Source organism: Gorilla gorilla, chromosome X (genome assembly GCF_029281585.2).
Source record: "Gorilla gorilla gorilla isolate KB3781 chromosome X, NHGRI_mGorGor1-v2.1_pri, whole genome shotgun sequence".
NCBI classification, from domain to species: domain Eukaryota; kingdom Metazoa; phylum Chordata; class Mammalia; order Primates; family Hominidae; genus Gorilla; species Gorilla gorilla.
Window position 1 is genome coordinate 80,271,994 of NC_073247.2, and position 14,007 is coordinate 80,286,000.

The window sequence follows — 14,007 nt, forward strand, 5'->3', positions numbered from 1 at the left end:
TTCACCTCTTCACTCACTCAACAAATATTTATTGAGCATCCGCTGCTATGTTCCAGGCACTCCTTTAGGCACTGGGGATATGGCAATAAGAGTGAGTTGTGTTAAGTTCTGTCGTGACCTTGAGTAAAATCAGGCTGAACCCCAGTTTCCTCATTTGGAAAATGGTGATAGGAACACATCACTGAATTAGTGAGAGTACTAAATGAGATAATATATACATTGTGCCTACTATGACATTGTTATAGGTGCTTAGTAGTTTTTAGTTTCTATCTTTCATTTAAACTTCTCCACCCCTCTTCTGTGAAGCTTTCCCCAGTTAACTTCAGTGGTTCTGATCACTCATTACTCAATATGCAATCCGCTTCCATTCAACAAATGTTTAGTGAACTCCCACAATGAGTAATGCACTGTGCTAGTTGCTGTAGGGAATGCAAAGGGCCTGCCTCTATGGTGCTACCAGTCTTAAGTTTTAGGGATAAGACAAGTATACAATGCTAAAATAAGGCGGTATATAAGAGAAAGTTACACAAAGAATATTACAGAAATTTAAAGGAAAATGCTATCATGTCCAGTTGGGGTGACCAAGCTACACGGTGGAAGTTATATTTGAAAGGACTTCAAAGGATGGGTAGGATTTGAAATTGCAGGTGAGTATAAGAGCTATCAATAACTGAGCACCTGCTACATGCCAGGTATTGTGCTAGACATCCTCTGCGTATTTGCTACTAAACTTTACAGCAATCATTTCAGTTAGGTGGCTTTTAACTACACTTTATGTGCAGATGAGGATATGACATGCAGGGAGGTTTGATGATTTCCCTAGGGTCTACATCCAGTTAGTGCCATGCATGAAATTTGAACCTAGATCTGACTCTGAAGCCCAGACTTATATATCCATTTATATATAAGTGGATATATCCATTCATATATATATGAAGCACAGACTTATATATATCCATTTGTGCTACACAGCCTCTTGTGAACAAAGGCACAGAAGTTGGAAGGTGCTAGTATATTTATAGAACAACACTTTGGCTGAAGCACAGAGAATTATTAGGAGATAAGCCTTCAGAGGTAAGCCTACTGAGTTAGGGAGGCAGTATGGAACAGTGGTGGTTTGGAATGTGTACTCTGGAGTCAGCTTGCTTAGGTTTGATTCTAAGCACTGTCACTTAACTAGTGGGATATTGGGGAAATTACCAAACCCCTCCTTGCCTCAGTTTCCCCATCTGTAAAATAGAGATATAACAATACTTAGTTCATAGGGTTATTAGGTGGAATGAGTTAACACATTGGATAAATTAACACACTTAATAGAATGCCTGGCATATAATAATGCAATAAGTGTTATTTCTTATTATTGGCTACTAACCTGGGAGGCTTAATGGGCTACAAAGAGCCAGTGGAAATTTTTGAGGAGGGAAGAATTTGAAATCATGAATTGGACAACATAATAGAGGGTAAGTTACAGTGGGGGAATATCTGGAATCTAGAGGGCCAGTGAAGCTGTTGCAATAGTTCTGGGAAGAAATGGTAAGGATCTGGACAACAGCAGCGGCAGGAGACAAGAGGATTTGAGACAAGGCAGAATCCACGAGGGTTTGTAGCGTGTGAAGGAGGATTTGTCTTAGATCAGTATTTTCCAAACTTTAGTGTGCTAGCAGTCATCTGGGGAATCTTGTTAATTTGCAGGTTCTGATTCAGTTGGTCTGGGATAGGGCCCGAGATTTTGCATTTCTTACAGACTCCCTGGTGATGCTGCTGCTGCTGCTCCCAGTACCACATTTTGAAGAGCATGGCTATAGACACCCAAGAGTATAGTGACACTCTGAACAAAAATAGATAATATATAAGGAGGGTTAGCTGGATGAGGGCCTTAAAAGTTGACTAATTCAGTTTGGGACATGTTTAGTTTGAGATACTGGCAGGCCATTCAATAGATATCCAACAGGCAGTTGGACTTTAAAACCTGCACTTCAGGGCTCAGAAGAGGTCTTGCCCAGAGTTGTTGATTTAGGAGTCATCTGCACAGGGTTAAAAAGACAGAATCTTGGGTAATGCGTGTATTTAGGGGGCAGGAAGAAGAGGTAGGCTGTAATAATGGCTGCAGTCTGGGGTCTTTTTTTTTTTTTTGAGCCGGAGTTTTGCTCTTGTTGCCCAGGGTTGGAGTGCAATGGTGCCACCTCGGCTCACTGCAACCTCTGCCTCTCAGGTTCAAGTGATTCTCCTGCCTCAGCCTCCCCAAGTAGCTGGGATCACAGGCATGCACCACCATGTGCAGCAAATTTTTGTATTTTTAGTAGAGATGGGGTTTCACAGTGTTGGCCAGGCTGGTCTTGAACTATAGTCTGGGATCTTTGGAAGATCTCAGGCTATGAGGAAGCTGGCCCCAGGTGAAGGGGCTGGCTGGAGACCATGCCACTGGCTACCCCGTCATCCACTCCTGGGAGCCAGGCCTCTTTGAGCTGATTCCTGCTTCATGCTTCCCCGTGTTGATTCCTTTTTCCAGGATTTTGGTCAATAGTATAACCCATTTGCTCCCAGCTATTTTTTTTAGGGTTGCAGTCCCTGCTTTTATTGTGTGTTTTTTGGCCCTGCCTCTACCTGTTCCCCTTACTGGCCCAAGCCAGGCAGAGCAATGTGCATGTGTGTTTCTGTGAGCACATCTATATATGTGCAAGAGCCTGCCTGCTGATGGGAAAGGGGAGGGACATGGATCCAAGTCGCCTTTCCCGCTGAGGGCTAGACAGAGAGCAGGGTCCATTAGCTGAGGTCCTGGAAGTCCTGTCTTTTATACATGGAGCTGGAGGGCCATAGTTCCTGACTCAGCTCATGGAACACTGTTGCTGATTCTTGAAGAGACGAAGGGGAGAGAGTAGGGGATCACATGGGACTTCAGTGACTACAGAGACTTCTGACACCAACTACCTGGAGTTAGGCCTAACTGCACAGGTTAAAAGCACAGTCCTCTACAAGACTGCTCTTCAGACACCAGCCACAATTTTGGGGGTTCCCAGGACCATCCTCACTTCAGAGCAAGTAGCTACAAATTCACGGGTTCCCACGTGCCGCTCAGGTTTATTTCTTTTTTGGCATAATCTCAGCTCACTGCAGCCTCTGCCTCAGCCTCCTGAGTATCTGGGACTACAGGTACATGCCACCATGCCCGGCTAACTTTTGTATTTTGGGTAGAGACGGGGTTTCACCCTGTTGGCCAGGCTGGTCTCGAACTCCTGACCTCAAGTTATCTGCCCATCTTGGCCTCCCAAATTGCTGGGATTACAGGCGTGAGCCACGGCACCTGGCCCTCCCCTCAGGTTTCATAATTCACTAGAATGCCTCATAGGACTCAGAACAGCACTCTACTTAAAATTACAGTTTTATTATAGCAAAGGGATACAAATCCAAATGCGCAAAAGAGAGAGATACACAGGGCGAGGTCTGACAAGGTCCCAAACACAAAGATTCCTTGTCTTGTCCCTGTGGATTCAAGACATGTTACCCCCCTGGTTTGCTGGTATGTGACAATATGCAGAGTATTGCCAATCAGGGAAGTTCACTCATGTGTCTATAGTTTTTATTGGGGTTTCATTATGTAGGCATGATTAATTGGACCATTGCTCACATAATGGAACTCAATCTCCAGGGTCCCACCACTCCCGAAAGTTTGGGCTTATATGTTGTGACTTAAAGCCCCAAACCTCTAGTCATATGTGCGGTGTTTCTGACGTGGTTAGCCCCCATCCTGAGTCATCACCAGAGTACAAACTACGTAAGGGCCTACTGTGACTCACCTGTAAGCATAAACTACCAGAGCCCCTGTGAATATCAAAAATACTCCTCTGTCATTCAGGAAATTCTAAGTTTAGAGGCTAACTCTCAAGTACAGGGGACAAAGGCCAGCTAAATTCTTTATTATACAGTAGTGACAGAACTGGAATTGACTCCATGGGAATCTTGAACTTGAGCTAACATTTATCCAGCCCCTATTGTGTTCCTGTATTAATACATTTCTTCCTCACAATAACCCTGTGATGATGGTACCATTATCTCAATTTTACAGAGGAGGAAACTGAAGCACAGAGAGGCTAAGTAACCTGCTCAGTGTCACATGGATAGTACAAGATGGAACTGGGATTTGAACTCAGGCTATTTGGCCTGCACTCTTAACCAGTATTCTCCAAATACCATGTTGAGCATTGAGTATGTGCTAGGTGCTGTGCAGTGTTATTTATCTTTATAGCAGTATTGTTTCCGTGTGAGATCCCTGTTTGACTTTAAAGCCTGTTTTTTTCCTACTGTACTACAATGCTTCTCCTAGCAGTAGCAGGCAACAGGGAAACTGAAAACAAGCAATCCTGGCACTTGAAAGGGCAGTGTTATAGTAGTGAGGAGAAAATATGGCTTCAAAAAGTGTTGATTTTGGCTGGGCATGGTGCCTCACGCCTGTAATCCCAGCATTTTGTGAGGCCAAGGCGGGCAGATCACTTGAGGTCAGGAGTTTGAGACCAGCCTGGCCAACATGGCAAAACCCTGTCTCTACTAAAAATACAAAAATTACCCGGGCGTGGTGGTGGGTGCCTGTAATCCCAACTACTAGGGGGGCTGAGACAGGAGACTCGCTTGAATCCAGGAAACAGAGGTTGCAGTGAGCCGAGATCACGCCACTGCACTCCAGCCTGGGTGACAGAGCAAGACTCTGTCTCAAAACAAACAAAATGGGTTGGTTTACGCATTACATGCTGCAGAGTATTCAAAGAGAGTGAGGCTTGAATGCAGATCCTTGTATTTCTTGATTATGTGAGGCTACTTTCGGAGAGCACAATGTCAGTAAAGTGGTGAGAAGGCCAATGCCAGATTACAGAGGATTAAGTGCGAAAGTAAAGTTTGATCAAGCAAGAGAAGGAGAGTAGTTTGAGAGAATGGCGGAAACAAGGGAGCGATGTATTTTTAAATTTTATTACAGAAGCTTTCAAATGTGTAAATAAAATGAAGAGTAGCATAATGAACCTCATATACCTATCAACATTCTATTATTTTATTGGTCTCACCACATTTGTTTTGGCCTTTTTATTTAAAACTAATTTTAGACATATAGAAAAGTGCAAAAACAGTAGAGAGAGTGCTTGTATTCCCTTCGCCCAGATTCCTCTAATGCTAACATTGTACATAAGCATAGTACACTGATAAGACCAAGAAATTAACATTAGTAAAACACTATTACCTATAGACCATATTTGAATTTTAGCAGGTTTTCCACTTATGGCCTTTTTTGTTCCAAGATCTTATCTAGGATCCCACATTGCATTTAGTTGTTATTTTTCCTTCATTTCTTCCAGTCTGTAATGGTTCTTCAGTCTTTTCTTATCTTTCATAATCTTTTCTGAGTATTTTAAAGCAAAGCCCAGACATATCATCTTCATTTGTAAATACTTCCCTACGTTTCTCTAACAGGTAAGGACTTTTTCTTTGTTATCATACATAACAAAACTAATAATAACTGCACTCCAGGCTGGGCAATAGAGTGAGACTCCATTTCAAAAAAAAAAAAAAAAAAAAAGAAAAGGTAAATTGGAGCCCCATATACACCTTCAACAATTATCTACTTACGATGAATCTTCTTTCTTCTACAGCCCTACCTACTTTCTTTATTATTTTGAAGCAAATCCCAGGCATCATTACATTAGTAAATATTTGGTATGTATCTCTAAAAGATAAGGATTCTGGCTGGGCACGGTGGCTCATACCTGTAATCCCAGCACTTTGGGAGGCCGAGATGGGCAGATTTCTTGAGCCCAGAGGTTCGAGATCAGCCTGGGCAACATGACAAAACCCTGTCTCTACTAAAAATTTAAAAAGTAGCCTGGTATGGTGGCACATGCTTACAGTCCCAGCTACTTGAAAGGCTGAGATGGGAGGATTGCTTGAGCCTGGGAGATTGAGGCTGCTGTGAGCTATGATCATGTTATTGCAATCCTGCCTATATGACAGAGCAAGACCTTGTCTCTAAAAAAAAAACAATAAATAAATAAATAAGAATTTTTTTTTTTGATTTTGTATTATTTTAGAGTTGCCTTCTTGCTATGTTGCCCAGGCTGGAGTGCAGTGGCTGTTCACAGTCGTGATCATAGCACCCGCAGCCTTCAACTTCTGGCCTGAAGGGACACTCTCACCTCAGTCTCCCAACTAGCTGGAACTATAGGTGTGTGCCACAGTTCCCAAATTAGAATTCTGCTTTTAAAGAGAACATAACCACAATAACATTAATGCATGTAAAAAATTAATAACTTCTTAATTTATCTCAGGGTTCAAATTTCCAATTATCTCCTAAATTATATTTTTATAATTTAAAAATTGGCCCACTGCCTGTTTTCCTAAGTATAGTTTTCTGGGAACAGAGCTACACTTATTTATGTGTTATCTTTAGCTGCTTTCATGCTACAATGGCAGAGTTCAGCAGTTGCAACGGAAACCATGTGGCTCTCAAAACCTGAAATATTTACTGTTTGACCCTTTACAGAAAGTTTGGTGACCCCTGCTTTAGGCGATTATCTTTTAGAATAATTAAAAATAGGAGGAAATGTCATATTTACCTTCATTTTAACTACTTTGGGAGATCATTTATGTAAATCCAAGTTTCCTTCTGATATCATATTCCTTCTTCCAGAGGAACTTCCTTTAGCATTTCTTGTAGAATATATTTTAGCTTTTGCTTGTCTGAAAAACGTTTTTACTTTGACTTTATTTTTAATAGTTATTGCTGGGTTTAGAATTCAGCGTTGATAGTTTTATTCTTTTAGCACTCTAAAATTGTCCCTCCATTTTCTTTTGGTTTGCATAGTTTCTGGTGAGATGTCTGTCTTTGTTTATTTGTTTGTTTATATGTTGTTAGAGATGTCTATTATAATTTTTTTTTTTTTTTGAGATGGAGTCTCGCCCTGTCACTTAGGCTGGAATGCTGTGGCATGATCTTGGCTCACTGCAACCTCCGCCTCCCGACTTCAAGCGATTCTCCTGTCTCAGCCTCCCAAGTAGCTGGGATTACAGGCACCTGCCACCATGCCCGGCTAATTTTTTGTATTTTTAGTAGAGATGGGGTTTCACCATGTTGGCCAGGCTGGTCTTGAACTCCTGATCTCAGGTGATCCACCTGCCTCGGCCTCCCAAAGTGCTCAGATTACAGGCGTGAGCCACCATGCCGGCCTTTTATTGTGATTCTTATCTTTGTTCCTGTAAATGCAATGCCTTTCTCTTTGGCTACTTTCAAGATTTTCTCTTTATCTTTGGTTTTCAGTAGTTTGTGTCTAGGTTTGTGGATTTTTTCATTTTGTCCTTTGGTATTCATCTTGATTGGGGTTCTCTTGGCTTGCATCTGTCATTTGATGTCTCATTATTTTTGGAAAATTCTCAGCTATTCTTTTTTTTTTTTTTTGAGACAGAGTCTCACTCTGGAGTTCAGTGGCGTGATCTTGGGCTCTGCAAGCCTCGACCTCCTGGGCTCAGGTGATCCTCCCACCATAGCCTTCTGAGTAGCTGGGACTACAGGTGTGTGCCACCACTCCTGGCTAATTTTTAAATATTTTTTTGTAGAGATGGGGTTTCGCCATGTTGCCCAGGCTGGTCTGGAACTCCCTGGCTCAAGCAATCTGTCTGCCTTGGCCTCCCGAAGTGCTAGGATTACAGGCGTCAGCCACTGCGGTTAGCCTATATCTCTTCAGAGCCATTATCTTTCTATTCTTCTGGTATTCCAATTATTTACATAATAAGACCATTTAATGTTTTCCCATAGTTCCTAGATACTCTATTCTTTTTTCTTTTCTTCTTTTACTCTTCTCCTTTTGTTTTAGTTTGCATAATTTTGACTGACCTAGCTCTGAATTCTTTCTTTGGTATTGAGGTAACTGATAAGGCTGGCAAAGGCATTCTTTATCTGTTGCTATGTTCATGTATTTCTAGCATTGCCATCTGATTCTTACAGTTTCCATCTCTTTGCAGAAATTCATCATCATTCATGCATGTACCTTTTCTACTAGAGCCTTTTGCATATTAAACATAGTAATCTTAAATTTCTTTTCTGATAATTCTAACATCTTGGTCATCTCAGAGCCTGGTTTTGTTAATTGCTTTGTCTCATAGTGGGTTGCTTTTTCATGTGAGTATGGGGGAGATAATTTGTTATTGATATTGAATGCTGGACATCATGTACACACTGCTAGAAGTGGCACATCTCTGCTGCTGAGTTGTCAGTCAGTAGGGGTTAAGTCAGTCTAGTCAGGAGTTGAGCTTTGTTTGTTTTTTTTTTGTTGTTGTTGCTATGGTTACCTTCAGTGCATCACCAGCTTCAGATTCCTCTGTTGTTACCTTGAGTTTAGGGGTGGGGGTGCTATGTTGTCCCAGTGTTTTGTTTTTTGTTGTTTTTTTTTTTTTTGAGACAGTATCTCACTCTGTTGCCCAGGCTGGATTGCAATGGCGTGATCATAGCTTACTGCAGCCTTGACCTCCTGGGCTCAAGTGATCCTCCCACTTTAGCCTCCTCAGTAGCTGGGACCACAGTTAGTTGCATGCCACCATGCCCAACTAATTTTTTAAAAACATTTTTTGTAGAGATGGGGGTCTCACTGTGTTACCCAGACTAGTCTCAAACTCCTAGCATCAAGCGATTCTCCTACCTCAGCTACCCAGAGTTGGGGTTACAGGCATGAGCCACTGCACCCAGCCCGAGTGTTTTTATTAATGTTCATGTTCTGTACTCAGCTTCTGTCTTTGCCCTTGCATCTCATGGTGAGTCTCTTTCTAAGCTCTAGCGCTTCCTCCAGCAGTAGACTGCTGTTGTTTATTACTCCATACTTGCTAGCCTGGTGATAGGGGCCAGGGAAAGGGGATTCTTTGTTGTCATAGTCTAGTCTCTGCCTTAGGCAGACCATGTGTCCCTGGGTCTCCTGGGTAGCACTTTCTTAGTGATCCTGTCCCCCTCCTAGCTGAAGGAAACTCTTAATGGTCTGGGCCCAGGATGGTTTCCTGTCCATCCCTTAGTAGTAGAGAGCTTTTCCTTTTCCCTTTCTCAGCTTCAGTGAGTTGTCACCTGTGTTCTGAAGGCAACTTGTTTTTGTCTAAGTGGCTTTAAGGCTCTTTCCTCTAGGGGCTTTTTTCTAGAGAAGAGCCTGTAAGTGGGTGTGAACTCCCCTTGCGTCTATTGCTTCCAGGGATTCTGTACTCTTGTGCTAATCCATACTTGGACTTTAGCAATTTATTTAAAATTTTATTTGAATTCTTACCCATCTGTGTGGTGTGGTGTGCAGCATTGTCTTCCCCTCATGCTTTGCTACTGTTGAGCCAGTGCTGATGTCTCTTCGTGGAAGCACCTGGCTTTCTTTAGATTTCATCCAGGCTACTTGGTCTCCCTACAACTCAGTTCTCAGACGAATTCAGGGAAAGTTATGATTCAGTAAAGTATCTAGCCTTTTCTCATTATTCTACTTGGGGAATGGTCTTTCCAGCTTCCTATATCTTAATCAGAAGTCAAAATACAGTGTTATATAGTCACTTGAAATAGGTGCTATCTTTGTGGTTGTGTGTTTATTTCAATACATGGTAGTTTCATTGGTTTAATTTTTTCTCTCAGTTTCAGGGATTGCTTCCTTCAAATTTTAATTTTGTTTAATAATTGTGTGAAGTGTTTATATGATTGCAAGTCATTTATATGGACAACATATATTGAAAAAAGCCTAGTTTTGCTCCCTGTCTGCTCTATCCTATTCCTTTCTTTCCTCAATAAGAAACCTTTAAAAAAAAAATTCTATGGCATGTTTCTTATATTTAAGAAATATGAGTGTGGTTAAGAAATTGTTTTTGTTTTATTTTATTTTATTTTATTTTTATATTTTATTTATTTATTTGTTTATTTTTTGTATTTTTTTGTATTTTATTTTATTATAACGGAGTTTTGTTCTTGTTGCCCAGGCTGGAGTGCAATGGCGTGATCTTGGCTCACCGCAACCTTCACCTCCCGGGTTCAAGCGATTCTCCTGCCTCAGCCTCCCGAGTAGCTGGGATTACAGGCATGCGCCACCACGCCCAGCTAATTTTGTATTTTTAGTAGAGATGGGATTTCTCCATGTTGGTCAGGCTGGTCTCAAACTCCCGACCTCAGGTGATCTGCCTGCCTCGGCTTCCGAAAGTGCTGGGATTACAGGCATGAGCCACCACGCCCAGCCTTTTACAAATTCTTTGAACATCCTCATTCCTTCTAAAATTTCAGTATACTGTCTGCATTTCATTTATCTGCAACTGTTGCCCATTAAAAATTGTGCCTACTGGGCCAAAAACTGTATGAGAAGTCATTGCCTCTATTTTCTTAGGAATTTGTAGATTTGAGTTTTGGTTGTAATAAAATTTGACGGATGTGAACATCCTCATTCTTTCTAAAATTTCAGTATACTGTCTTGTGTTTCCTTTATCTGCAACTGTTGCCCACTAAAAATTGTGCCTACTGGCCCAAAAACTGTATGAGAAGGCATTGCCTCTATTTTCTTAGGAATTTGTAGATTTGAGTTTCGGTTGTAATAACATTTGTCAGATGAGTATGAATTTAAAAGTTCACATTCTTTATTCACTTTGAAAATTTTATTTGCTCTGTGATTGCCAGGTAACCTGTAAAGATTGTAATCAAGGTATATTTTGCTATTTCCCTGTTTCCCGCACTTGCCTTTATGGTTCATGTAATGCTCATTTTTAGCCAGCAGAGGCCACTAGAGCCTGCTAGGGAGCAGAAGTGCAACAGAAACGTGGCCATTCTAAGACAGTGATTGCTAAAAGGTCACTTTTTAATAACTTTACAATTATTATCTCAGTCTTGCTAGCTTGTGCCATGTGAAGATTTTATGCTAAATGTTGGTGGGCAAGAAGGTGTCTACGACATTTACTTTAGTTTTTTCATTATGTTTAATCTTTAAAGAAATAAATTTGAGGATTATTGTTAACTGCATTGTGTAGTGTCTGTTGAGCTAACACCTACTTTCCTATGTAAAACCCTACAAAATACATGGTCCCAACTCTCTAGGAAATGATGATATATATGAGGAATGCTACAGTTTATTACAGGCTTACTTTTTTTCCCCTGACTCTTCTCAGTTTGCAGGCCTTTCAGATATATCCATCTCACAAGACATCCCCGTAGAAGGAGAAATCACCATTCCTATGAGATCTCGCATCCGGGAGTTTGACAGCTCCACATTAAATGAATCTGTTCGCAATACCATCGTAAGTTAGACTAGTTGAGAGAACTTCTGTTCAGTATCATAGGACTAAGTAACTAATAGTACTTTGCAATATTTTCATTTGGTTCACTGATTTTGAATATATTTTATATACTGAAGTTTAATATTTTATCCTAGAGATTAATTTGGTACAGGCTTTTTGGAGAGCAGTTTGGTTATAATGCATATTAATAATCTTAAAACAGCAAGGTGCGGTGGCTCGCGCCTGTAATCTCAGCCCTTTGGGAGGCCGAGGCAGGCGGATCACCTGAGCTCAGGAGTTCGAGACCAACCTGGCCTGGATGGTGAAACCCCATCTCTACTAAAAATACAAAGACTAGCCAGACATGGTGGCACATGCCTGAAATCCCAGCTGCTTGGGAGACTGAATCGCTTGTCTCCGGGAGGCTGAGGTTGCAGTGAGCCGAGATCGCACCACTGCACTCTGGCCTGGGCGACAGAGCAAGACTCCATCTCAAAAAAAAAAAAAAAAAAAAGTCTTAAAATGTCCAAATCTTTTTAAACCAATATATTATCATACTTCTCCAAATATAGTATAAGGAAAGTTTTAAAATGTAAAACAAAAATTTTCAACATTAAAGTATCAATATACAAAGATGTTTATTGTAGCATTCTTTGTAATAGGGGAAAGCTAGAAATAAATGAACCACAGATGAGGTATTGGTTAGGTAAATTATGTTATATCTTTGTGGTGGGATGCTAAGCAACTATTATGAATTATGTTTACAAAGTGTTTAATAACATGGGTAAAATTCTAGGTGAAAAAATTAAAACAGAATTAGCTCAGTGGTACTTTGAGAGGTTGTATTTGTATTACTGAACCCTTCTTCCAGTTTCTTGATTTTTTATTTTTTTTTGTATCTGGCATCTAGAATTCATTTACCAATTAAATTGGGAATGTTAAAAATTTATTTCATATATTGCAAAGAATGTAGTAGCTAGAGAGCAGGCTAATTGGTCCTTGGGACCTCATCTTCTATGAACTGAATGTCACATACTGTGTTTTGTAGAGCAGCTTTTTATAGTACAATTGTTTTAGTTTCTTTAAGCAGCCTATTGGGAGGGCTGTGTTTCTTTTTTATGGATTTTTCAACATCAAAACAGAACAGATCAAAACAGATGTGGAAAGGTATTAAAAGTTGGCTTAAGAAGTTAATAGAAAAAGCATACCCTACCTCTCTGGTTTGTTTGTGTAGTGAAGGAGTTGAACTGGAATTATCTGCAAAATTCAGTGAAGAGTTCACAGGAGATTGAAATGAAAGAAATTTTAGCAAATTAAGTAAGGCTGCTGACAACCTTGGTCATCACAATACAACAAGTTGTTTCTGTCTTTCAGATGCGTGATCTAAAAGCTGTTGGGAAAAAATTCATGCATGTTTTGTACCCAAGGAAAAGTAATACTCTTTTGAGAGATTGTAAGTATATGAGGTTTTTAAGGGTTTGCTTAATCTATCTCACTGTACCTTATCGTAAGTACTTTATAAGGCAAAGTCTCTGTGGTAATAAAACTGACATCATTTTGTAGGATAAAAAAATATGTAAACGAATATGTAAATCAAACTTCTGGTAGAAATTAAAAATTGATTTTATTTTATTTTTATTTTCATTTTTTTTGAGACAGAGTCTGACTCTGAATTCCAGGCTGGAGTGCAATGGTATGATCTTGGCTCACTGCAACCTCTGCCTCCTGTGTTCAAGTAATTTTCATGCCTCAGCCTCCTGAGTAGCTGGGATTAAAGGCGCCCACCACCATGCCCAGCTAATTTTTTTGTATTTTTAGTAGAGACGGATTTCACCAGGTTGGCCAGGCTGGTCTCCAACTCCCGATCTCAGGTGATCCACCCACCTCGGCCTCCCAAAGTGCTAGGATTACAGGCAGACATTAAAAATTTAGATTGGAATCTCAGAGATTGAAAGATTTTGCTTATTATATTGTCCTCATCAATAAATATACACTGGCCAGGCATAGTGGCTCATACATGTAATACCAGCACTTTGGGAGGCCGAGGCAGGAGAATTGTTTGAACTCAGGAGTTTGAGACCAGCCTGGGCAACATGGCGAGACCTCATTTCTACTAAAAATAAAAAAACTAGCCAGGCCTGATAGCGCATGCCTGTAGTCCTAGCTACTTGGGAGGCTGAGGTGGGAGGATTGCTTGAGCCCAGGAGATCAAGGCTGTAGTGCTGTGACTGTGCCACTGCACCCTAGCCTGGGTGACAGAGCGAGACCTGTCTCAAAAAAAAAAAAATATGTGTATATATATATATATATATATTTTAAAAAATGCTCTAGTGGTTACTACAAAATACATTTCTGGAGGCTGCTAATTTACAATATTTACATATATTACATAATATTCCTGGAAGCTGCTGACACATAAAGAATTAATGATCTCCAAGGGAAAGGCAAATGTTTAAATTTTTGTTTGTTAGTTTTTTGAGATGGAGTCTCGCTCTGTTGCCCAGGCTGGAGTGCAATGGCACAATCTCAGCTTACTGCAACCTCTGCCTCCAGGGTTCAAGCGATTCTTCTGCCTCAGCCCCTGGAACAGCTGGGATTACAGGTGCCCACCACCACATCCAGCTAATTTTTGTGTTGTTAGTAGAGACGGGTTTTGCCATGTTGGCCAGGCTGGTCTCAAACTGCTGACCTGAAGTGATCCACCTGCCTTGGCCTCCCAGAGTGCTGGGATTACAGGCGAGAGCCACCACCCCGGCCTAAATGTTAAAT

General features: G+C 40.8%; 1 protein-coding gene across 2 annotated transcripts in view; it reads left to right on the forward strand.

Moving 5' to 3' along the window:
• Nucleotides 1-14,007, forward strand: part of YIPF6 (Yip1 domain family member 6) — a 39,544-nt gene that overhangs the window by 3,269 nt on the left and 22,268 nt on the right. For both annotated transcript variants that reach the window (XM_019019636.4, XM_055376795.2), the window contains exons 2-3: nt 11,131-11,259; nt 12,613-12,691. In XM_019019636.4, coding sequence (XP_018875181.1) covers nt 11,131-11,259; nt 12,613-12,691 — 208 coding nt within the window. The remainder of the gene's footprint in view (nt 1-11,130; nt 11,260-12,612; nt 12,692-14,007) is intronic.